The sequence below is a fragment of the Acomys russatus genome, chromosome 10 (assembly GCF_903995435.1).
Source record: "Acomys russatus chromosome 10, mAcoRus1.1, whole genome shotgun sequence".
NCBI lineage: Eukaryota > Metazoa > Chordata > Mammalia > Rodentia > Muridae > Acomys > Acomys russatus.
The window spans coordinates 30621973-30647462 of record NC_067146.1 but is presented as its reverse complement, the minus strand read 5'-3'; the positions used below and the strand labels follow the sequence as shown (position 1 = coordinate 30647462).

General features: G+C 36.9%; 1 protein-coding gene across 1 annotated transcript in view; it reads left to right on the top strand.

Moving 5' to 3' along the window:
- Positions 1–22937, top strand: part of Nxph1 (neurexophilin 1) — a 286673-nt gene extending 263736 nt beyond the window's left edge. The window contains exon 3 of the mRNA XM_051151928.1: positions 20503–22937. Coding sequence (XP_051007885.1) covers positions 20503–21264 — 762 coding nt within the window. The 3' untranslated portion in view covers positions 21265–22937. The remainder of the gene's footprint in view (positions 1–20502) is intronic.
- Positions 22938–25490: the final 2553 nt, after the last annotated feature.

Here is a 25490-nt window from a genome sequence, read left to right as displayed (position 1 = left end):
CTGATTACAAAGGAGTGGTTGTAGGCAGGCGAAAGATCTGTTTTTCCTTAGGAATATTTATTTCTGGGTCACCACTAGAACAAATTACCTGATCTGAGGGAAGGTCTTCTACATCCACTCAACCCTTCCAGGAAATTTCTTCATAGAGCTTCCCAGAGGCATACATCTTAGTTAATCCCAATCAATTAAGTTGATAGTTAAGATTAACCATAACAATTACACTATTTAAAGTATGTTCCTTCTGATTATTAAACATATTTATCATAAAGAGTCTGCACGTTATTCTAGAAGCAGCCTCATGTATCTCACCATTGCTGATTTCCAAAGACCACATCTAGGAACTGATGAACAATAGACAGAGGGTGAAGCACTGAGTGAATGTACATTATTGACATGGGACTAACCGTGTCAAGGACCCCAATTCCTTAGGCCCATGAGAATGGCAAGACATTCCCTATGTAAGGCTCAGGAAAATAGCAAAACCTTCCTCTGATCCTAGTATAGATGTTACAAACACTAAGCTTTAGATGAAACCAGTGCATGAAGAAACTATCAACCACAGCTTACTCCTCACTAATGACTGAAATATAAAACCACTCCCCTACAGTAACCTTCTGTCAATATTTACTAACCTGCCTTCTCCACCTCCTCCTCTTCCTTCCCCTCTTTCTCCTCTTTTTCCTCAGTCAGTGGTATACTATAAACCTTTCTGCTCAACCAGTGCCATATAATAAACACATCAAGTTTCCAGGTTGCAGGTGCATCTCTAATAAAGCACGTGCCTCAACAGATGTATGTCTACACTCTTTCCTTTCTTCATTCTCTCATCATTGAAGTTAGGTCAAGTCCTACACCTTGCAGGTCAAGACAATAGACACAATGCGTACTTGCCTAAACACACTGCATGATATTTACACAACCAGAATGTCTCTCTTTCACTAAGTGATGGATGAATTTAATGTCAGTCTCAGACTGATAGATCAGTTCAGTGAATCCAACAAGTAAATTTTTTTAAAACATTAGCTTCATTTAACCAAGATGAGAATTGAATGAAACCACAAATGACAAGTTTTAATGAGTTTATTATCAATAACACTAAAACAATTGTATATAATGCAGATTAATTGCCTGTAAAATCATATTAAGTATTCTAAATGACTTGTAAGACTGTGATTGAGCACAGTACAAGAATTATTCTCTCTATAGCTACTGATGGCATTGCTTCCTAAACTCTCAGATCAAGGGATATATTTTCCATGATAGCATCTTTCACAGTCTAAAATTCTAGAACCTTGTTTTAAAGTGATTGTTAGTAAACTTCTGTGGAACTCAAGTGGAGAGACAATTTAGAAATTACTTCAGTTGTAAGGGAAAAAAATAGGAAAAGGTAGCCAAAGGATCATGGCACCCCTAGAGATGTAATGCATGATCCTTATTGAATCCTCAACCACGATAATTGTCATGCGGATGGTCACTAGCCCAGCAGATATCATTTGTGCACTGGGTGTCAATTAAATAATAATCTTGATTTTGCTAGCTACAATGTGGTTATACATGAACATGAATTTCCCCCTTAAGAACTACTTCAAGATCTATGTAGGAATAAATGAACTTGATGTTTTTAATTCACTTTTGACATGACTCAGAAGTATACATACATGAATATCTTCATACATTAAGACAGTAGAAGACAAACAATATAATATGTGAATAAATAAATGTAATTGATGAATTCACATAAAGGGTATGTGGAAACTACTTGTAGCTGAGAAATTATATCAAAATAAAACATTACATGCACTTAGAAACAAATACTTTTTTTTTTTTTTTTGGTTTTTTTTCGAGACAGGGTTTCTCTGTGTAGCCTTGGCCATCCTGGACTCACTTTGTAGACCAGGCTGGCCTCAAACTCACAGCGATCCGCCTGCCTCTGCCTCCCGAGTGCTGGGATTAAAGGCGTGCGCAAATACTTTTTTATATGCATATTCAAGTGAAGATAAATTACTCTTTCAGCCTTTTTCCTTTCAACCAAGTGGGTTCTGGGGATTGAACTCAGACTACTGGGTTTGACAGCAGGTGCCCTTATTAGCTGAACCATCTCACTGGCCCTTTTTTCAGCCTTTTTAAAGAACCAAAGTTACATAGAAAAATATGGCATCATTTTTAAATGCCTTTCTTTTCTAGTCAAATAAAACATCAACATGAGGAAAAACAATCATCTTATCCTTCCTTAACTTTGTATGAGATCATGGCATAATATTGTGATAAAAGTAGACTAGCAATTGACATGACCATGATTCGATCAACTAATAATTAACTTGTATAACTTATTTATCCTAAATAGCCTGCAATAGCACTTTCAAAGTATTGGAAGTAAGCCTTTCATTATAATTCAGTTATATGGGTACAATACTTCATATTAGAGTAGAAATACATACATATATGTGTGTGTGTTTGTGTAATGTGTGTAAAGAATAATCTGACGTTTGAATTCTATACAACTGTATCTAGAATTAAACTTATTTTGCATCTATATACAAAATTCTATATCAGTGAATTAAATATAACTTTGTGAGTGACAATTGAAGCATTAAGTTGAGGAGTAGATTCACTAATCTACTTTTTGTTCTATCTTCCCTATATATTTCTATATTCTGCCTTTTTATTTTCAACCCCTATCTCCAAACCTAAGAATGTAAGATGAAGGAAAAGAGAGACATCGCTGAGTCTAACCTTGCTTTCTCTCTAAATAAGAGAGAAATAATAACCTGTAAACAGCTCCCATTGATAATAACCCTCTATAGCCCCAGAAAGCAACCAAAAACTTAAAGGAAATGGAGCATCGTTCTCTTAAGGTTTCTTCCAGCTGATGTGGGATGAATAATATCTTTGTAAGGGCCTAAATAAAATTGGGGAACTGGTTAAACAAGCTAGGAATCACATTTGTGGTCCTGTTTCTAAATATTGAGAAATTCCAGGCTTAATCAGAGTCCTGTATGGGACAGTCTGAAATTCTGGGCCAATTGGGATTAGAAGTTTTCTTTGAAAGTGTCTTGGGAGCTGTCTTGTTCTGATGAGGATCTGCAATTGAAGCACTTGGTGCTGGAACATGAAGGATATAGGATGTCAGTATCCAGCATGCTTAGAGGAATGCATCCTGTCATAACTGATCCAATGTCAGTAGTTTTTCTAAAAACAAAACAATGGTACATTTGGGGTGTGTTACTCAGCATTGTATGTGGTTTGTCGCCCTTACTGCTGCTTCCCACATGATTTTCATAAGATAGCTCAACTCATGGAATTCTGAAGTTCCTACAATATTTTTATGAGAATCAGTGACTTTGAGGTTTGCAGCAGGCAGGAAGATCTGAAGTATTCTTTCATTATTAAGACTTTTATTCGGAGCCGGGCATGGTGGCCCATGCCTTTAATCACAGCACTCAGGAGGCAGAAGCAGGCAGATCTCTGTGAGTTCGAGACCAACCTGGTACGAAGAAAGATCCAGGGCAGGCCGGGTTATTACACTGTCTTGAAAAACAAAAGCAAAAACAACAACAACAACAACAACAACAACAACAACAACAACAACAACAAAAACCAAGCCAAAACAAAAAAAGCTTTTATTCAGAACTGACCTGAGTATAGCATTATGTCATTAGGGTTGTTTGATTCCTATGTTCATTAGCAGAACATTAGTAGATTTATTATCAGAACCCATGACCTATGATCTCTTCTCAGTTTTTTTGTCTCATTAACAATGTGAGGTGTTGGTTCCATCTCATGGGGTGGGCCTTAAATCCAATCAAAATGTGATTGCTTGTTCCTATAATATTTGTGCCACAATGGATAGTGGATATATCTAGCAGCATGTTGAGAATGTAGCTTTTAGGGTCTGTAGCTGGGTAAGAGTGATGTTTACTCTTCTCCTCTGGTAGCATGGATAGTCCATATTCAATGACCTAAGGGCATAATATCTTCATCAATAAGGCCTTACTGTACATATATAGAGGGTAATTAATAGCATTGGCTATTAATAGCCTGTGATGCTTCGGGTGGCCTGAGGGACATCTGTAAGTATCTAGAGTGAATTGACTTACAGATGGATTTGACATAAAAACAATTTCATGAAAGTGCTTTTGAAAAATGTAAAAACCATTGTGGAGTTTTAAAAAATTATATTTTGCTGATAGTGTATCAAGTCTCTTCTTGGCAACCTGCTGTCCTTCCTCTGAGTGCCACCAGGTCTCCCCCTCCAGGGGACATGGTCAAATGTGAGGCACCAGAGTATGTGAGAAAGTCATATCCCACTCTCCACTCAACTGTGGAGAATGTTCTGACTGTTGGCTAGATCTGGGTAGGAGTTTAAAGTTTACCGCCTGTATTGTCCTTGGCTGGTGCCTTAGTTTGAGCGGGACCCCTGGGCCCAAATCTGCCTATCATAATGTTCTACTTGTAGGTTTCTAGGACCCTCTGGATCCTTCTACTTTGCTATTCTCCCATGCTTCTTTCATTGAGAGTCCTAAGTGTCCCTCAGTAGAAGAATGGATAAAGAAACTGTGGTACATATACACTATGGAATACTACTCAGCTATTAGAAACAAGGAATCCCCGAAATTTGTGGATAAATGGATTGAGCTATAAATGATCATAATGAGTGAGTTAAGCCAAAAGCAGAAAGACTCAAATGGTATATACTCACTTATATCTGCATACTAGCCCAAGGGGCATGTCCCACGAAAGCCTTCACTTACCAGGAAACTGGGACAGAGGGGAGGACATCCTATTGGGACTCTATCTTATCTTTTGTTTAATTGAAGATCTGTGACAATGGACCTCATATTTTTCTCCTTCATAGTAGTCAAGGTCATGGTTTAAAATTTATATCTAGATATGAGAATGCCAAAGTACTTTTCACAGTCACGCCTGGGGCTCCTTAGTGATATTGCAAATCCCTAAGCTAGTATCCTATTGTAACAGAGTTAACAAATGTTGCTAAATTTCTATCATTCTCTTCTTCCCCCAAATCAAGAGACTCCTTAACAGGAGCCAGTTTCTTCTCCTATTGTGACATGGTGATTTACATCTTCAAGGAGACTCTAAACTCTGCCTTCCAAAAACTGAACCTCTGCATCATGAGTAATGGGCTAGAGGCTAAGAAACCTTTACCACAGTTTGACGCTGTCCTAAATTATTGCAGTACCTCATACAAGCTCCAAACTATGATACTCAGCTTTTCAAGTTATAAAGTACTTTGAAAAGTCCCTTTAAGCTTCCAATGTTTTGTTATTCTAATAGTCATGGATTTTTCACTATGTGCCCACAAAGCAAAACCACGACAGCCAAACTTTCTTTACAACTTGTCACCCTTACAGAAGAAAGCCCAAAAGCCGTAAAGGCTCACAATTTAATCCACGCATCACTTTGTAGCATCATTTAAAGCATTTGGAAACATACTCATAAATTGATTCTTTACCTTCACATTTCAGAATCCGATTGCACTTCCAAAGCAAATGAGCATTTGTACAAGGAAATAAATTAACACATGCCTGACTGCCTACTTCAAGGAAATTATTATTTGCTAGTACAAATGTCCACTTGAAATAGTGGGGAGAAAATACCCCCAGGAAGTTTGACAGACTTACAGTGAGGGAATCAGTTCTGTTTGAGTCCTATTTGCATTTATTTAATTACCATTTTTGGATCAAATTTGTAGAAATTCAAAGATGAATACTCAGAGCATGATGCCAAATTTTTTTTTTTTTTTTTTTTTTTTTTTGCCAGCAGATTGTTTCATTAAGTTTTCCTTGCCTTTGTCACAGTATTGTTTTGTGTTGATTTAGGCATGTTTACACTCATCTCTCTACAGAAAGTAAAATATACTTATGTATTTATGTGTGTGTGTTTGTTTGTCTGTGTGTGTGTGTGTGTGTGTGTGAGAGAGAGAGAGAGAGAGAGAGAGAGAGAGAGAGAGAGAGAGAGAGAGAGAGAGAGAGAGACAGAGACAGAGACAGAGACAGAGACAGAGACAGAGAACAACTAATTGAAAAGGGAGGCCATGAAATTGAAAGAGAGGTTTATAAGGTAGATGAGGAGGAAAAGAAAGGGAGAAATAATGTAATTATATCTCAAAAACTAAAAGGTGTAGTTAAAAATATACTTGTTTAGAAATTTTAATGTAAGATTCTTGACTGGTTATTGTGAGTACTCTTCCTCTTGCTCATTCTGTATATTTATAGAATTGGATAAAACACAGATAAAATATTGCATCACAAATTTACTTATTTTTGTTCCAGGAAGTAAACCAATTATTTGCTTGTGAGAAAAGATAATCTGCTAAATGATGGGGTTGTATATGAATAGGAATTTTGCTTCAACATAAATTTATTCATCTAATGAATCTCTAGAGTACCTGTTTGTTATGTGCATTTTATAAAATGTAATAGAAAAAACAATAGAAATACAGTAGATGACTCTCACATGAAAATGGCAATCTATGGAAAGGACACATATATTTCTATATATGCATATATGTATGTACATTTCTTCCTTTACATAGGTATTATATTTATGAAGGAATAGTATAAATATTATAGAAGGACTTACGGATTCATTTAGAAGGCTGAAGTTAATCTGGAGACTGTGAAATTATCTTAACAAAAAGGAATGCATAGAAAAATTCTAGTAAGTGAGAATAGTCTTTGCAATGGTCCATAAAGATTACGTAAATTACTGATATGACAAGAATCATGAGATTAAGATGATGGTGGCTGTTGAAATATGTTGCATTGACCTAGAAGGCTTTTCAGTACAATACAAACATAAATACTTTGTCCTAACTCATAAGAGCTTCTTCAGGTGAGTAGGGCTTCTAATAATTCTTTGAGCAACATACTTCCTTACTGGTCTCTGCAACTCACAGGAGACTTAGCGTCCAAAATGATATCAACCAGCAGTGAGCATAAAGTTTTCTGGTACATCTTTGTTTTATGAACTCTCTGACCCTTAGTGACTTATTTGTCTGATTTCAAGCACCATGAACCTAGAGAGCTGTCATGTGTCCCAGCTGCTCCCTCTAGTGGACCACTATCCAGCTCCTTAAAGAAAAGTAACTTAATGACTTCAGAATGAGAAAGTTAAGTCTCCTAGCATTTTGTTCTTTTTTGTTGTTGTTGTTTGTTTGTTTGTTTTTGTTTCTTCTATTGTAGGGAACATTAAAGATAGGGCTAGAGATCTGTTGATCTCTGAACACAAACTAATAATTATCTGATCTTGTCATTACTATCTTTGGGTTCTTTTCACATTATTCTATTGATGACATGTTTTATCCTTTACTATATTGTTGAGACATACTTTGATTTAGTGCAATGGTTTTATTCAACTTCCTTTTAAATAAAATGCTAATTTTGGTTTGTTTTATTGCAAGCATATCAGTTAATTTGCTTTCTGGTTAACTTTTCTTAAAGCAATGAACCCAAATATAGGGGCAAACTTTTAGTTTAGAATATCTCTGCATAAATATTATTTCCCCTTCCCACCTTGTTCTTAATTATGTGACTTCGTTTGCCATGTTTTCAGCAACATAGGAGCAGAAAAGGAGTTGTACAAGTTGATTCTAGCTCAACAGTTATATTGAATTCATATTTGTTTGTGCTTCTGAAGCTATTTTCAGAGGTCAAACTGTAGTTACAGGTGCTATGAATATTGCTTAGAGTCTTTTATAGAAATATAGTTTAGAGTTTTCTAGAGAAATAGATTGTGTGTGTTCATGCATGTATGTGTTTGCATGTGTGTGTCACTTGCATAATTATAGAAGTGTGAATGTTTAATATGTTTAATAGTTCCTTAGGCTTTGGTCCTGTTGGGTGGATATGCTTTGTAAAAATCACTCTTTCTCTAATGGGGCATGACCCAAAGATATTCATTTATTCAATATCAAAAGTTTTGACCACAGATTTCCAACTCTTGTTAAGTGGATGTGATAAGGGGATACAATCTTTTTGCTATGCTTCATTTTTCTTGGACAACGCAACCAGGACATCTTGGCTCTGTCCAGCTTGAGGAATTTGGGAAATCCTGATCCCTAAAATATTTACAGAATTTGGAGGGTTTTCACTCGCAGGACATTTACCCCATTTTGTTTGTCTGGATTGGATGATTTATTCACTGTGCATCAAGAATGCTCTGAGAAGTGTATTGGAACTATAGTGTGATAAGAAAGAGACCATGAGGGATTTCTTTTGAGCTATTCCAAGATTTGAACAACACAGATCTGGCATTTCTCTGCAGTTGGTATCTCTTAATTTGTTTACAGAATTTCTTCCTCAGTCTAAAGAAAGGGTTTCAGATCAATATGAGCATATTATATACACTCTCAATATCACTATTTGCTTATGGATTCCAGCCTTATTCAATAAATATTTTGGTTATTTCTACTCAGTATGTTCTTATATACCACGTAGAAAAGGGAAATGCATAAAGTGACTTCATTTTACTAAGCTCATTTTCTGGTAAAGAGTACCACTCATTAGCCATAAAATGGTGCAAAACAACTAATGAAATATTTGTGTGTAATATATTCTCATATAGAACTGGACATATGTATGCACACATTGTTGAAAAGGGTTAAAACATGTCTTGGTCTGTTTTGTGTGGTTTTAGCAAAATACCTGAGACTGTATGATTTATAAGGGAAATAGATTTACTTCGGCTTATGATTAAGGAGCTTAAAAAGTGCCAGTTTGGGTGGTCATTCCGTGAAAGCTTCATTCTGCATCACAGCATGGTGAACAGAATTACATGGCAGAAATGCATAGATGAGAGCAGAGTAGATAGCTGAGCTGAAGAAGCTCATTTCATAACAGCCTGCTATATGGTCACTTAGCCAGTTTGTGAGAACTTGCTTACTTTCCTAAGGTGCATATTACTTGCTTCTGAGATTAGATCAGATTACTTCTTTCTAGGCTTACCTCTGTAAGATTTAACCATCTCTGTATATATTGAAGAAAAGTTTTCCTATACATGAATATTTGAATGTCATAGCATGTGCAAATGCCAGTAGAGTGTGAATTAGTAATTTCTACTATCGTCCATGATCAACCTACCTGTGTCTTATTTTACTTTAGGTAGCCATGAACTCATCTGTTTGCATCTACGCAACAGGCCTTGCCATGTAGTCAGCCATTCTGGCTTCTGATTCAAATAGAATAAAATTACACACACATGGAGTATATTTCTCCTCTTTCAGGGGAAACCTAGATTTATTGACACATTCTAACCATTTTTGAATAATGAAAAATGATCACTAGTGACTTTGCATTAATGAAGAAATAGACATCTACAGTGTTACTTTGAGCAGTTTGTTCATTACTATAACTATGTACCCAGAGCTTCTCACATGAGATGTTTTGTATATATTTCACAAAGAAGGCATAGAAAACATTAGTCATATCTTTCTGACAGTGTTTTTTCACTATTAATTTTTATATTTCTTTAAATAATAATGGAACTTTGAGAGTGCTTGTAATTATATTTAGAGAGAATAGCTAAGCAGAGTTATGTAGACTAATAATTATTAATTTTTATCAATATTAATGACTACATGTCAAAATGTGGGTGCATGTGTATCTATTTATACAATAAGTGTGATGGAAAAGGATACATTTTCAAAAGATGAAAAAGCCAACTTCCCTCTGGAGCACTTCATGGCTCTCCATAAAATATGCCCCCAAAACATTTAAATTTATTTTATATGAGTTTTTGCACAAAGTAGAAGTTTCAAAAAATCTAATTTTGAGGTTCAATCACACATGAGTTAGCATCAACTCTCAGTTCAAAAACAAATGGGACAGTTGGTGTATTGTGTTAGAAATGAGTTACCCTCCACAGTATGAGTGATTTGCATGGTTGGCTGTTGAGGAGTGTTCAAACTGATGAGACTGAATAGCTTGAAAATGACATAAAATATACTGGTGGGCAAGACAGTCTCAATGGTGTCATTAAAGATAAATTATAATCCACTTTTCTCTGGCTTACACGATAACATTATCAGCAAGGTCTCCCTTTACCATATTGCCTTTTTTTTCTGAGGAGTTTTCAAACTATTCATATATCTCTTTCAGTTTGTTTGAATCATTTGAATATACATAGACATACTGTCATTACTCATAACTTGCAGTCCAAACAGGATTGTTGCTCTCATATATTGTGTTCAGACTGTGTAGGGCCTTGTGTCTATATATTTGATATGCAGATGCTAAATTTTTGTTTATTATAGAGGAAATATTATTTTTTATTTTTAGTTAGAATTATCCAGGGTTTAGAAGTTTGTGTAATGAAAAAAAGTGTTCCTAAAATAACTTCAGTAATGGAATATCAGAATTTAAATCTTAGCCATGGTATTTATTTAAGGCCTAGTGTATTAATCAGTTTCCTGTCTTCTGACAAAAAGTAAGAAGAACTAACTTAGGAAAAAAAGAGTTGTTTTGTTTTGTTTTGTTCTGCTTTGTTCTGGCTCAGAGTCTCAGAGTTTTCATTTTACATCTGACTGATCCACTAACCCTTTGAGGAGAATGGCTATTCTAAAAGCAGGACTACGTGACTAAGGAGGCTGCTCACTGCAGTCTCCAGGAAGCAGAGAGCAGGCAGTAAGCCTTTGTGGGCAGGTGTCCCCCTTTTGCTTCTGTTCCATCTGGTCCTCCAGTCTACTTGGAGGCACTACTCACATTTGGTAGGTCTTTCCTGCATTGGTTTGCACACCAGTTTGGAACTATTCTCACAGACAAACCTAGGGAATGTGCTTTCCTAATGACTTGAGCTTCTATCAATCCAGTCCTGTTCCCAATAGAGACTGATTGTCACAATGGCTCTCTTGATTCCTTTGCCATATAGTCTTCCAGCACTTATTGGGTTAAAGGAAAAGACACAGATCTCCACTTCTGCATTTCCACAGCTAGTGAACATGTCTGCTGCTGGACTTCTGCTTCTGACTTGAAGAACTCTTACAACTTCTGTTATTGCTTTTTCTCAAACATTTGCTTTAGTTATAAAAAGTATTTTCAGTTGTTGAAAGATAATTGACAAAACTGTCTATATTTAGTATATAATGTGATGTTAGATCATATACTTACATTATAAAGTAATCATTTGATGTACCCATTGCATAATGTGATCATTTAATGTGCCCATGACCTCACATAGTTTACTTATTCTGGTGAGAACACTGAACACTCATCTCTTTGCCTAGTTGAAATTTGTATTTTTATTGATATTAGTCACTATGTTGTGTATTAGAACTCCAGTACTTGTAACTTATAGTATATACCTGTTGAACCACCCTGGATGAATTGGATGAAGCCTACTTGGTCATGGTGAATGATGTTTTTGATGTGTTCATGGATTGGTTTGTGATTATTTTACTGAGTATTTTTGCATCAATGTTCATAAGACAAATTGGTCTACAATTCTCTTTCTTTGTTGGGTCTTTGTGTGGTTTAATTATCAAAGTGACTGTAGCCTCATAGAATGAGTTTGGTAATCTTCCTTCCATTTTTATTTTGTGGAATAGTTTGAAGAGTATTGGTATTGGCTCTTCTTTGAAGGTCTGATAGAATTCTGTGCTGAAACCACCTGGCCCTGGGCTTTGTTTTTGTTGTTGTTGTTGTTGTTGTTGCGAGACTTTTGATGACTGCTTCTATTTCTGCAGGAGATATAGGATTATTTAATTTGTTTACCTGATCTTCATTCAACTTTAGTAAGTGGAATCTATCCAGAAAATTTTCCATTTCATTTAGATTTTCAAATTTTCTGGCATATAGCTTTTGAAGTACAACCTAATGATTCTTTTGATTTCCTCTGTATCTGTTGTTACGTCTCCTTTTTTCATTTCTAATTTTGTTGATTTGGATAGTGTCTCTCTGACTTTTACTTAGTTTGGCTAATGGTTTGTCTATATTACTGATTTTCTCAAAGAATCGGCTCATTTCATTGATTCTTTGAATTGTTCTCTTTGTTTCTAATTTATTGATTTCAGCCCTGAATTTGACTATTTTTAGCTGTGTACTATTCTTGGGTGAGGCTGCATCTTTTTTTCTCCTAGAAGTTTCAGATGTTCCAGTAAGGTGCTTGTATGAGATGTCTCTAATCTCTTTATGAAGGTATTTAGTGCTTTGAACTTTCTTTTTTATCCATGTTTTCATTGTATCCCATAAATTTGGGTATGCTGTACCTTCAGTTTCATTGAATTTTAGGAAGTCCCTAATTTCCTCATTTCTTCTATGACCCAGTTATCACTGAGTAGAGAGTTGTTCAGCTTCCATGTTGGTGTAGGCTACTTGTTATTTCTGTTGTTGTTGAGGTCCAGATTTAGTCCTTGTTGGTCTGAAAGGACACAAAGTATTATTTCAATCTTCTTGTATATGTTGAGGTTTGTCTTGTGATCTATGATATGATCAGTTTTGGAGAATGGTCCATGAGGTGCTGAGAAGAAGGTATATTCTTTTGTGTTTGGGTGAAAAGTTCTGCAGATATCTGTTAGATCCATTTGATTCATAACATCTTTTAGTGCCATTATTTATCAGTTTAGATTTTGTTTCCTTGACCTATACTTTGGTAAGAGGCGGTGTTAAAGTCTTCCACTATTAATGTGTGGTGATCAGTATGTGGTTTAAGCTTTATTAGTGTTTTATTTACAAATGTGGATGCCCTTTTATTTGGGTCATAGATGTTCAGAATTGTTATGTCATCTTAGTTGAGTTTTCCTTTGCTGAGTATTAAGTGTCCTTCCTCATTCCTTTTGATTAATTCTGGCTTAAAGTCTATTTTACTTGATATTATAATCACTACTACAGCTTCCTTCTTGTATCCATTTTCTTAGAAGACCTTCTTTCAGCCATTTACTTTCCGATAATGTCTATCTATGATGCTGAAGTGTGTTTCTTATATGCAGTAGAATATTGGGTCCTGTTTATGCATCTATTCTCTTAGTCTGTGTCTCTTTATTGCAGAGATGAGAGCACTGATGTTGAGAGAGATTAAAGACCAGTGACTGTTAGGTCCTTTGATTTTGATGTTGGCTGTAGTAGTGTGTTTCTGTGCTTGTCTAATTTTTGTTTTGCTAAAGTAAAATTTTCTATTTCCTGTGTTTTCCTGAGTGTTGGTAGCTTTTTTAGGTCTGAGTTTTACTTCTAGTATCTTCTATAGGGCTGGATTTGTGGGAAGATAATATTTTAATTTGTTTTCGTCATGGAATATCTTGTTTTCACCATCTATGGTTATTGAAAGTTTTGCTGGGTATAGTAGTCTGGACTGGCATCTGTGGTCTCCTAGGGTTTGCCATACATCTGTTCAGGCCCTTCTGGCTTTTATGGTCTCTGCTGAAAAGTTAGGTGTGATTCTGATAGGTTTACCCTAAAATGTTACTTGATCTTTTTCCCTTGCAGCATTTAAATTTTTTCATTGTACTGTACATTAAGTATTTTGATTATTATGTGGCAAGAGGATTTTCTTTTCAGTTCTACTTTATTTGGTGTTCCATAGGCCTCTTGTGTGCTTATAGGCATCTCTTTCTTTAAATTGGGGAAATTTTCTTCTATGATTTTGTTGAAAACATTTTCTGGGCCTTGGAGCTGGGCATCTTTTTCCTCAATTCCTATTATACTTAGGTTTTGTCTTTTCATGGTGTCCATGATTTTTTGGACATTAACATTGGGATATTGGCATTTAGATATTAATATTTGGATAGTAACATTAAGATTTAACATTTTCTTTAATGGTTGCATCAAAATTTCCATTGTATCTTCTACATCTGACTTCTTCCTTCCTACTGTTGGTGATGCTTACCTCTGCAGTTCCTGTTTTCTTCTCTAAGTTTCTCTCTTTCCAAGATTTCTTCAGTTTGTGCTTTTATTATTGTTTCCATGTTCATCTTCAGTTCTTGAGCTGTTTTACTGATTTTCTTTATTACTCTCACCTGATTGTTTGCCTTTTCCTAGATTTCTTCCAGTGATTTCTTCATCTCCTCTCTTAGGCCTATGTCATGTCATTTCTAAGGACCTTAATCTGGTTGGCTGTATCTTTCTGTGTTTGCTTACAGATTTTATTAGTTTCCTTCATTATTTTCTTCATTAGAAAAGTTCTGAGATCATTTTCTTGTGTTTCAGGGTTTCAGAGTTGTGTTAGGGTTTTCAAGGACGTTGCTTTGCACTAACTGGGTTCTGGAGATGCCATAATAGTTTAGCTTCTGTTGTTTGTGTTTTTATGTTGTCCTTTAGCCATTTTGCTGTCTTTGGTGTTAGGTTGTAGCTTTTGTGTCCTTCATTGTCTGCTGAGAGCATCTTGTAGGTGAGTGGCTATAGCTTGGGACCCCTTACCTGCAGGGATCAGGGAACTCTTCTGCTGGACCATGTGGGTGACTGACTTTAGACCTGGGAACTTTCCATGGGCCATCTGGGTGTCCTGACATAAGATCACTGTATCTCTTGTCTGCAGGGAGACTCTGACACTGGTATTTTGTAGCACAAAGTTCCTTCTGAGACACAGCATTCAGGTCTGTGTGCCCCACAAGGTGTGTGACTAGACCTTGTAGCTGCACTCATGCCTGTGCAGACCTGAGAACTTTCCTTGGTAACTTTCCTTGAACTTGCCAGGTGATCTGATGTCAGATCATATGTATTCCAGACTGTGGGGACCTTTCTGGGCTAGAAGAACTAGGTGCTGGTGTTTTTGTAGGCCACATCACCATCTGAGACACAGAGCTGAGATGCTGTGCACCTTGCCAGGCTTGAAGCTAGTCCTCGATGCCTGTGCACTTGCCTGTGTGAACCCGGGAAGTCTCTGTGGATGGCCTGGGTGACCTGAGGTCAGATCCACTAGTATTCTGGACTGTGAGGTATTCGCTGGCCTAGAAAACCCAGACATGATGTTTTGTAGTCTTCAGTTCAGTCTGATAAGCAAAGTGCAGGTGAGGCCTGCAAGCAGGCAAGTGGCAAGACTTTGAAGATTGCAAATATGCCTGCAGGGACCCAGGGACTTTTATGTGGATTAGCTGGGTGGATGGAGGCCTATGCTCTACACAGGGTGGACCCCTCTCACCTGGGAATCACAAGCGCTGGTGTTTTGTACTTCTCAGTTCGGTCGTTAGGTCACTGCGCAGTCACTGCTTTCCCTCTGATCAGACAATAGGTGTGTTCAGTCTCGCCATCTTGGAACAGAACTTCCAAGAGACCTATTGTTAAGGCTGTTTTTTTATTTCATTACTAATATTCTCCTTTAGATATTGTCCTATTGTTCTCAACTATGAGGGAGAGAGAGTGAGAGTACATACCATATAAAGGTATGGCTGAGAGTACAGCTAGGAGATGTTTTGATTTGGAAACCACACTCAGGATTTCCCGATTGTCAGCACTACTGAGGTTTTGCACCCCACTGCCTAAGGAAAAAGGCGTATGTTTCTTTAGGTGATTGAGCTATTTAATAGCTGAACTTACACATATTCTTTGTTATGTGAACTTTTATTGTTTATTTAACTTTCTATGTTTCTTAGATTGTCATATCAGCACTTGAAAAAATATTTGACCACTTCCTCATGGTGGGGAGACCTGGTGACACTCAGAGGAAGAAAAGGCAGGCTACCAGGAAGAGACTGGATAGGCTGTGATCTTATAGTGGAGGACAAGAAAGCAACCAAAAACCTACCCAACTCCCCTTTAAAGGAAGTGGGGCGTCATTCTCTTAAGGTCTCTTCCAGCTGATTTGGAATGAATAATACTTTTGTTAGGGTCCAAATAACATTGGGAAAACGGTTAAACAAGCTAGGAATCACATTTGAGGTCCAGTTTCTAAATGTTGAGAAATTCCAGGCTTAATTAAAGTCCTGTGTGGCATAGTCTGAAATTCTGGATCAATTGGGATTGGAAGCTTTCTTTGAAAGTGTCCTGGGAGCTTTCTTGTTCTGATGAGGAGCTGCAATTGAAGCACTTAGTGTTGTAATACGAAATATACAGCATGTCGGTGTCCAGCATGCTGAGAGGAATGTATCCTGTCAAGTCTAATCTAATGTCAGCGTCTGGGTCTTTTGTTCTGAAAGCATATAATTTCTCGCAAACATTATAGAGTCCTAAAATTATATTGTATAAGGTGTGCATGATGCACAGAACAATTTAGGTTGGTTTTCTCCTCTTTGTTTGAACAGGAAAAAAATCATTTCTAAATATTCATTCATGCTATATGAAGAATGACATCTAATAGTAATTCATAGGGGTTCTGTAGCCAACAAGAAGCATTGTCTATGCCTAGACATTCATGTCTCAGCCAGTCTCAGGGCTATTCCCATATAGTGGGAATAACAGTATAACTTACCTGCTTGTTCTGCAGTTTAAATTCTTCACATCCTGATTGTATCCCCCTCCATCATTCCCTCCTGATCCCCCTCCCTCTCTTATCCCCTCTACTTCCCTTCTTTAGTCCTCAGAAAGAGGAGCCCTCCTCCCCTAACATCTGATGTCAGCCTATCAAGTCTCATCTGTACTACCTGTAACCTCTTCCTCTGTAGAGGAACCCTGGCAAGGGGAAACGATCTAAGTTGGGTGGCCAGAGTGCATGTCCGAGGTAGTCCTTACTCTTCCTATTTTGGGATCCACAAAGAGACTGTCAGCACATATTTTTATTATCATCCAATATATGCTTTCAAGTTCACTAAGACAGATTTTAAAATATTTTATTCTGGTGAACAAGTTTACGATCCGAGTTGACTTATTAGCAGATTTGTGAGTAAAACTGCTTTTCTGGCTAGAAGTATAGTGCTGCACAGCAGGTTTCTAGGATTTATTTTATTCTTTCTTACATGAGACTTTTGACATATATATTTCCCATGCCTTCTTACCCTTAGTATGATAATTTTTAAAATTGTTTATATTCGCAGTTCTACTAAAGTTAGTTTTTCTTTTAAAAATTGGCTACTGGCAAATACCATCTCAAGTTACCCATTGTCATTCATTTCCATAAGGTGGAGTTGAGAGGAGGAAGTGTTATGATTACAGGTACTGACACTCACGTTGAAAACTCAACACAATCTAGATACTTGTCTTGGTGCTTTAAGTGACGTATGTAAGCCTTACAGCATCCCTGTGAGAGATATGGGTAATACCCTCTAGTTTCTAAATGGCAAATAAGATTCACACACAATACAGTTGTCAAGGATGAGAGCCTAGTGTGATATTCAGATGATCTACTCCAAGTCCACACTCATAGTCATTGTGGGTGTGGAGAATATTATTTAGACCTGACGGAGATTCATTAGAATCATAGCATTTTCTGCGTTTTCTGGGCACAGTAGCTCTTTCCTTATTAAAACTCACATGCCTCACTTCTACATTTTCCCCATTTTACTCCCCACCTGCTGTTGATAAATTGTACTGTAAGTGTTTTCCCCCTTCAGTCTTGGGATAATTTCACTACAGTTTTGTTAACAAGTGCATGGCAGAAGTATCACATTACCGTCCTTTGTCAAATCTGAGTTAAAGTACTGTAAAAGCCACTTTGTGTATGCCTGAATTTATCTTTGCTAGGCAAACAATGGGAACACATCTAGCTCTAAGAAAAAGAATCAGAGAAAAGTACATGCATTTATATCTTTTATACTAAAGAATAAACATGAGGACTGTAGGAAGATGATGCTTACATAGTTAGCAAGTAACATTTGGATATTTAGCCACAAAATACATTTTTTTTTGAAATATAAAAGGTCAATACTCATAAAAAGTGTTCTTAAACTAAGAGATCAGTACTAGTCTTACCAATTAATGTTAGTAAGTTTATATATATATATATATATATATATATATATATATATATATATATTATAGGTATAGTTGCTACCCTATGTCATACCACAGTAAAATATTTCCCCCTTTTTTCCTATTGTCAGTTACTAAATCCATAGTTCTGCACATGCTGACTATATAATTTTATCCCCAAATGATATACACTGAAATGCATTTAATTTAGGGAATTATTAAAATAACTTCATCTGCTTCTACCATTTTGTTATTATTTTGGATAATATTAAGTATGAAACTTTCATGATTTTCACTTTATATGAGATACTAAAATTGGTCCATAATAGATTGACATAATTAGTCAAAGGGATAGTAGTGAAATTAATTTCATACTTATTTTATATACATTACTGTGTCTAATTGCTCTCCCTCAAATAATATTCTCCCTTCTTTTTCATTTCTTTAAGTTATAATACTTAGTCCATGTTAAAAATCATTACTTGCCTTAAAAATTTGTTGTTATTAATCATGAATGCTTCATGAATATGATCCATTCTTGAATAATGATGAAAAACTATAGAGAGGAATCAGTTTGGGTAGAGAGGAATACAGACACCAATGCAAGGGCAGAACAGAATTGAAAGGAAAAACAATACATAATATTCTTCCTAATTTTTTTCTACAAGAACATTGGTGGCAAAGAAACCTTTCTCCCAATTCCCTGTATTCTGTTTAAGATGGGAATGGTCTATCTGAGCCATCTCCGACTATACTAGGGTCTTTGAAGTTTTTAATTTATTTTTTTAAAAAATTATTCACTTTACGTCCCATTTATAGGCTCTCCTTCATTTCCTCCCAGTCCCCTCTCCTAGTCCTCCACACCCTAAGGTCTTGATTTGTTTGGTAGGTGATAAATTAAAAGTCTGAAGAATGACTCTGAACATAAGCCTGACTTTTACTTCCCCTACGTGTGACCATGCCCATACTTTTATCTGTCTATTCTTTCAACAGCACACTCTGTTGCTCGAATATCATCCTCAGGTAAAATCTACTTTAATCCATTGTATGTTTCCAGGTTGGCCTGGCTATTGCCTTGGAGATGGCAGTCGGATACACAGGATATGGACTCTCAGCTTGAGTTTTTCTTAATTATTTTTTGTGTCAGTCTCTCCAGTGTTTCAGCCTTGGTTTTATAAGGGGAAGTCATGGGATATAAACCCATGAGAAAACCACATTTTATCTTAGATGCAATCGGTTTATATGAAAAATCAGTACAATTTTTTTTTTTTTTTTTTTTTTTTTTTTTTAAGATCGGCAGTTTTTTCAAATAGAACAACTTAGAGTGGTAGTTGTGAGAATGGCCCCATATCAATCATGTTGTATCAAGGGAGTGACAGAGCTGGAAACAAATCCTAGTAAGTGTGGCTTCTGAGCTTATGCATTCCTGGAACTTGTATAGACTCTTCTTCCCATCATGAGCATCTGATAGGAGGATATACTTGGCAGAGATCTGTGTCATAACAAGAGGCATTCATGGATAAGTCTACAGGTTTATTTAGGTGTGACCTAGGACAGCTCTAATTCCTAATACACCTCACTCTTTGACAAGTAGCTTTTACTCTGAGAACTTTTTAGAGGAAGGCTAGAGTAGAGAGTCCAAAGACATTCCTGTGTAATAATCAGATTCACGTTTGAAAAATGATTTTCTTGGGAAACTTAGCTTTTCAAAGGGCACCTAGAAGAATTCTTCCAGCAACCTTACCCAAGTGAGTCTGTCCATGTGGCCAATGGTTTATGTGCATTGGCCATTGCTTCCTGTGGGTTCTGGGTTATGCTTATAGGTTGTGTGTCTTGAATGTGCTGATTTGAGGCCCCTCAGGTACTTACTGGTTCCCATGAGCCCCTGAGGGTTTGAAGAAGTAATTGTCTCACAGAGACAAGACAGGATCTTGGAGAACGTATTCTCACTTGAAGTGACTTCCCGACTTCCTGCTGCTTTTCAGACTGTCTGATGTCTACCTGCTAGTGATTATTGGATGTTATAACTTACACATCTTTTTTCTTAAACCATATTTTAAACCCTGAAAGTTAAAAAAAATTATTCTACATGTTTGCTTGGTGCTTATGATAGGTGAATAAGGATACGTATGTGTGTGCGCGTGTGTGTGCATGTGCGTGTGTGTTGGCAAGTTAAAATATTCCACATTCTCTTTGTAAAGCTACTAATTCTAATATAGTATTCACGTAAGCAAACAAAAAGTAAGTAAGGTATCAGTTGACATATTTATGAGGATCTTATAGTTTTAGAACTTATGGTGATTCTGAAGCAGAAAAAGAATGTAATGATTATGAAAGTTTACTTCAAAGGTGGGTTGTGGGGCTGAGATATTATTTGCTTTAGTTTAGTTTATATTTGACTTCAATTTGGCTTACTCATGCTAAACGGCCTTTTCCTACTCCATTAGTCAAGGGTTTATATGGATCTTTAGGTCCTGCTTTGTGGTTTTTAACCACCCACACCTCCCCTTTCCCACTGTTGAATAAAAATAGAAGTGATATTTTATCACAGCTTAATACACAGTGGCCGGATACAAGAGGTGCTTTTAAGAACAATAACAACAATAAAAGTCATCCTTTAATTCTGAGCCTCCCAGCAAGGGCTGGAGTGTGAGTGCTGTATTCTTAGATGTGGGGATGTAAATAAACACCGTCTTTAAAATTCTCTTCTCAGGTCACGTGTGCCAACCTGACAAATGGTGGAAAATCAGAACTTCTGAAGTCAGGAAGCAGCAAATCCACATTAAAGCACATATGGACAGAAAGCAGCAAAGACTTGTCTATCAGTCGGCTCCTCTCACAGACTTTCCGTGGTAAAGAAAATGACACAGATTTGGACCTGCGCTATGACACCCCAGAACCTTATTCTGAGCAAGACCTCTGGGACTGGCTGAGGAACTCCACAGACCTTCAGGAGCCTCGGCCCAGGGCCAAGAGACGGCCCATTGTTAAAACCGGCAAGTTTAAGAAAATGTTTGGATGGGGTGATTTTCATTCCAACATCAAAACAGTGAAGCTAAACCTGTTGATCACTGGGAAAATTGTCGATCATGGCAATGGGACGTTTAGTGTTTATTTCAGGCATAATTCCACTGGTCAAGGGAATGTATCTGTCAGCTTGGTGCCCCCAACAAAAATCGTGGAATTCGATTTGGCACAACAAACCGTGATTGATGCCAAAGATTCCAAGTCCTTCAACTGTCGCATTGAATATGAAAAGGTTGACAAGGCTACCAAGAACACACTCTGCAACTACGACCCTTCAAAAACCTGTTACCAGGAGCAGACACAAAGTCATGTGTCCTGGCTCTGCTCCAAGCCCTTCAAGGTGATCTGCATTTACATTTCCTTTTATAGTACAGACTACAAACTAGTACAGAAAGTATGCCCTGACTACAACTACCACAGTGACACACCTTACTTCCCCTCAGGATGAGGTTGAACAGGGCGCAAGACTGAAGCCTGAGGAATTAAAGGTCATAGGACAGGGCTCTTACTTCAAGGAAGAAGGTCACATCTGTTGCCTGGAATGTGTCAATACTGCTGCTCTTGTTGACTGGTGCAACCATGCTAGTGGAAAACAATTGATGTAATTTCTGCACAGTCAGCTTCATCTCTCAGCATAGTTGTAAATCACCATAGATCACAGAGTCTCACCTGAAGACATGCTACCACATGTAGAGGCACATGAGCACCCACTCTTACACATTTCAGCTTGCATCTATCACGGTTCCCTTTGAGAGGGCTTGCATTGTCTGACTCATGATGGTTCAGGATAAACTATGATCAAACAAAAAGAATTAACTAGACAGAGGATGTGTCTAACATGCTGTTATGGCAATCTCTTCTAAGGTCTTGAGTCCATGCTAATCAATAATCCCCACCCATGCATTCCTACTGCTTGGAGTAGCTGTGCTGGTGAATACTACTGTAGGAGTTATATGCTTGTTAAATGGAAAAAAAAAAAAACGTGTCTTTAGAGCTCAGTATTCTTTATTTTATGAACACAACAAAGTGTAGTAACCTTTTCCCAGCATACAGTAGGCACATTCAAGGTGATACAGGATGGCTTTCCTTTCTGTGGAGGGAGGAGCCAGTTCTCAGTAAAGATGAGCAAAGATTTGGAATTTACATGTGGGCAGACACTGGGATTACAGCTTTTCTTGCCTATCACCGGACCTTTTGCAATGTTGAGACCAACTAAGGCTGCTTAACACAAGTTCTGATCATTATATAAGAAGGGAAATGCCTGGCAGACACCGTGTAAATTATAAGTGTCTGTCTTATCTACACATATTGTGACAAACTCAATATCCTAGTCTTCATTTGTATGAATGGTTTGTATTGTATATAGTTTAACCAAGTGTTATTTGAGCTGCTTATTAATATTAAATTGTACTTGTCTCTCTGCTTGTTATTGGTTAAAATGAAAAAAAAAAGGATCTAAGGAATCAATTTTATCAATGTAGCTGTGAACTCCATTAAAAAGACAAATTTAATATACAAAGCATCTATTCAGCTCAAGTATTGTTGAAAGCTATACATATACAACATTACACTGTCTGTATTTAGATATTTTATTTCTGGACAAAAAGAAATGTACATAAAAATAAAACACTTAAAGTTGAGTTTCAATATGTATGTGTGTAACATGGTGATTTAAATGGTTTTGACAAGAAGAATGTGCTGGAACACAGCCATGGCTTTGCATCTCATGTCTTTGGATTTGAGCAAATTATCTAAATTGCTATTAGCTGCCTCGTCAAAACAACTTAAGAGTCTCAGTCTCAAGCCTCGGAAACAATTGTGGCATACAACGCTGCATGCATTTTTGGTTTACTGTGATGTTAGCTATTCAAGGGTACCAAGAAAGAAGAAAATTACCAGTGAACATAGGGAGAATACTGTTGTTGCTTAAATTAACTATAACGAGTAGACTTTCTCCTATGTAGTCTTTATTTAGTAGGAATATTGAAGTGAAGGCCATGTTTTCTCCTTAGAAGGAAGACAAGCTGTCTTGAAGATTGTGGCTGAATTTCCCTGAGTCTGTTGTGATGACACCATTCTCCTGGAGAAATTGGGACAACAGTGGGGGTTCCAAGTCTTAAATTACTTATACCAGATGAAATCAAATTATCTATGTAGCATTGCATATAGACACTAAGGTTTATTTTTATGGTTACTGCACACAATTCTAGAAAAATAAACAGCAGAAGAAATGTACAAGGTCACTCATTTTTAAGACCACAGATTTGGTGTTGAAATAGGAAGAGTCTCAAAAGTTAGTCAAAGAAGTCAAATTAGGAGCACCACTCCACGGTTCCCCTACCCCGTTCTGTTTAGGCTGGGCATGTTTTTCACAGAGAAAACAACAGATGGTTGACAGTGAAACAAAGCCACACCATTCTAGAGTGAGTACTTATTTAGCCCTCTCATGAAGAAGTCTTCACCTGTCAATCAAACATGTGCCCTGTTAAGCGTCCAGCTCTTAGAACCCATGTGCCATGTGTAGATAGACATTTGTATCAGTGTGTGAATGAACTGTCCATGAAATTTAGAGGCTATGGCTAGAACTCTAGCTGAACAGGCAGTAAGAGCCTCTTGAATTCCAGCTTCTGACAAATAAGTCTTCTTACCTGGTGCTTATATACCACTATGATCACTACAGACTTGTTTCCTAGCAAACAAAAGAGATAAAGGAGGAAAATAAGTTATTTTCTTTAGGGTAATTTGATGATGAAGATGCAGCTTTCATTCCTGTGGTCTGACATGTCTTTTACCAATCCAAAGTTCAAAATGAGATAAAAAGCCTGCTTCAGTCTCTACCCTTCTGCTCTGTTCTACTATGCCCCCAAATACTGTTTATATGTCTTTATAAACATACAGAGTATACCTAACACTGTGATTAATTTATATGCCATTATATAGATTTTTCTTTCCAAGAAACACAAAATGAAGACACATATCCAACTTCTGATTTCAACTATTGAAAAATGTATAAACTTACAGTCTTTTTCTGGGCCTGTAAATAGCTTTCCAGGCCCCAACATCTTCAACACTGTCCACGTGCTACACAGAGAAGTCATGATGCCATTTATCGGAACCCAGTGTATTCTTCCCATGGTTGCCTGGTATCAGGTGGAGAAGATCATCAACATGGAGGCTTTAGATTTCATACTCAAACCCTAATAGACCAACTTGCCACTTCAGCAAACTAGTTAACTAAGTTTTAATTAGTTCTAAAATTCACTTGCCCTGGAAAAAATAAACTTTATATAGCAATAATAAGGAGACACCTCTCACATTTTGAAAAGGGTGTTTCATGTTTACAAAGGTATAGAAGAAAGCCTCTAGGAGGACAGAGCATCTGAATGAAACAAAGGTTTGTCAGTTTTATAGTTTTATTTTAAAAAACATTTAAAAAAATTAAAAATAGGAAAACATCTGTTGCTACACCTTCTTGCCTCACAGAAGAAAAACGATATTATCCGTTTATTCATGTACCTAATATAGTTTCAGCTTTTGGGTCCATGACCATCAGTAGAGCTTTTGTGCTTGAGTGGAAGGAGACTTAGTAGTCAATAACACAGATGAGAGTGCTATTCTGCAAGGACTTGAGAGGGTTATTAAATTTAAAAGCATTGCCTGAGTCTTCACTTCAGCGAGGAATTGTAAGCCATATTTTTGAACACAATAGATTTAGATAAATACTGAGAAGCCCGAGAAACTCTTTTGCCACTGCTTGGCATGGAAAAGCAGCTTCCCCAATATACACAGTCCTTTGAGAGAGAAATTTGCATCTTCACCATCAACTGTGAGAGCCATGTTTTAGCCAGAAGCAAACACAAGTGGATGTGCTTATAAACTTAAAAAGACTTTACATATCAACTGTAGACAATTAACTATCAACCTATATTATGTTTATTTTCATTAAAATCAAATATAAGTCAGTAGACACCCTTAGAAATAAAAAAATCAAAACCAACTTGACTAAATATAGTCACTATTTACTTATTTTATAGATGACAAAATTTGAGTTCATCTGTATAGCCTGAGCAGAATCCTTAAAAACTGATTACTAAGTCAGCCTTTTGAAGAGGTGTCAGAGAATGGTTGCTGGGAAACACTGAAAACTTAGGGTCTGTTCTTTGAATTTTATATCCAATTTTTAAAAATGTTTAGAGTAAGAAACATCATTATCTTTCTTCTTACTAGGAAGGAAAAAAAAAGGACGTCTTTAAATAAAGAATGCTCATTTTGATTTTCACTGTAATGTTGAGAGAAACATCCTAAAATGAGTGCTATGCATCTGGAAAAGTGTCCTAAATTTTATCAAAGGTACATTAATTCTCATATTTCTGCCTTGCATATGTATGTTATCATTGATGAATTACATAAAGGTGCTTAAGCTCCTAGGAGTGTGAGCTGAGCTACCTCCTCTTGGTGACTACAGCTGCTATTGGGAGAGGTCTGGATCTATTCTAGGTCCTAACCTGAAATTAGAGACTCACATCACTCTTCTCTGTGTAGCCCCAGATGTCTTGGAACTTACTCTACAGTCCAGGCCAGCCTGGAGTTAATAGATGCACCTGCACCTGCCTCCTGAGTGCTGGGATTAAAGATGTGCACCACCACTGTGCAGCCCACATGTCCACTTTTATT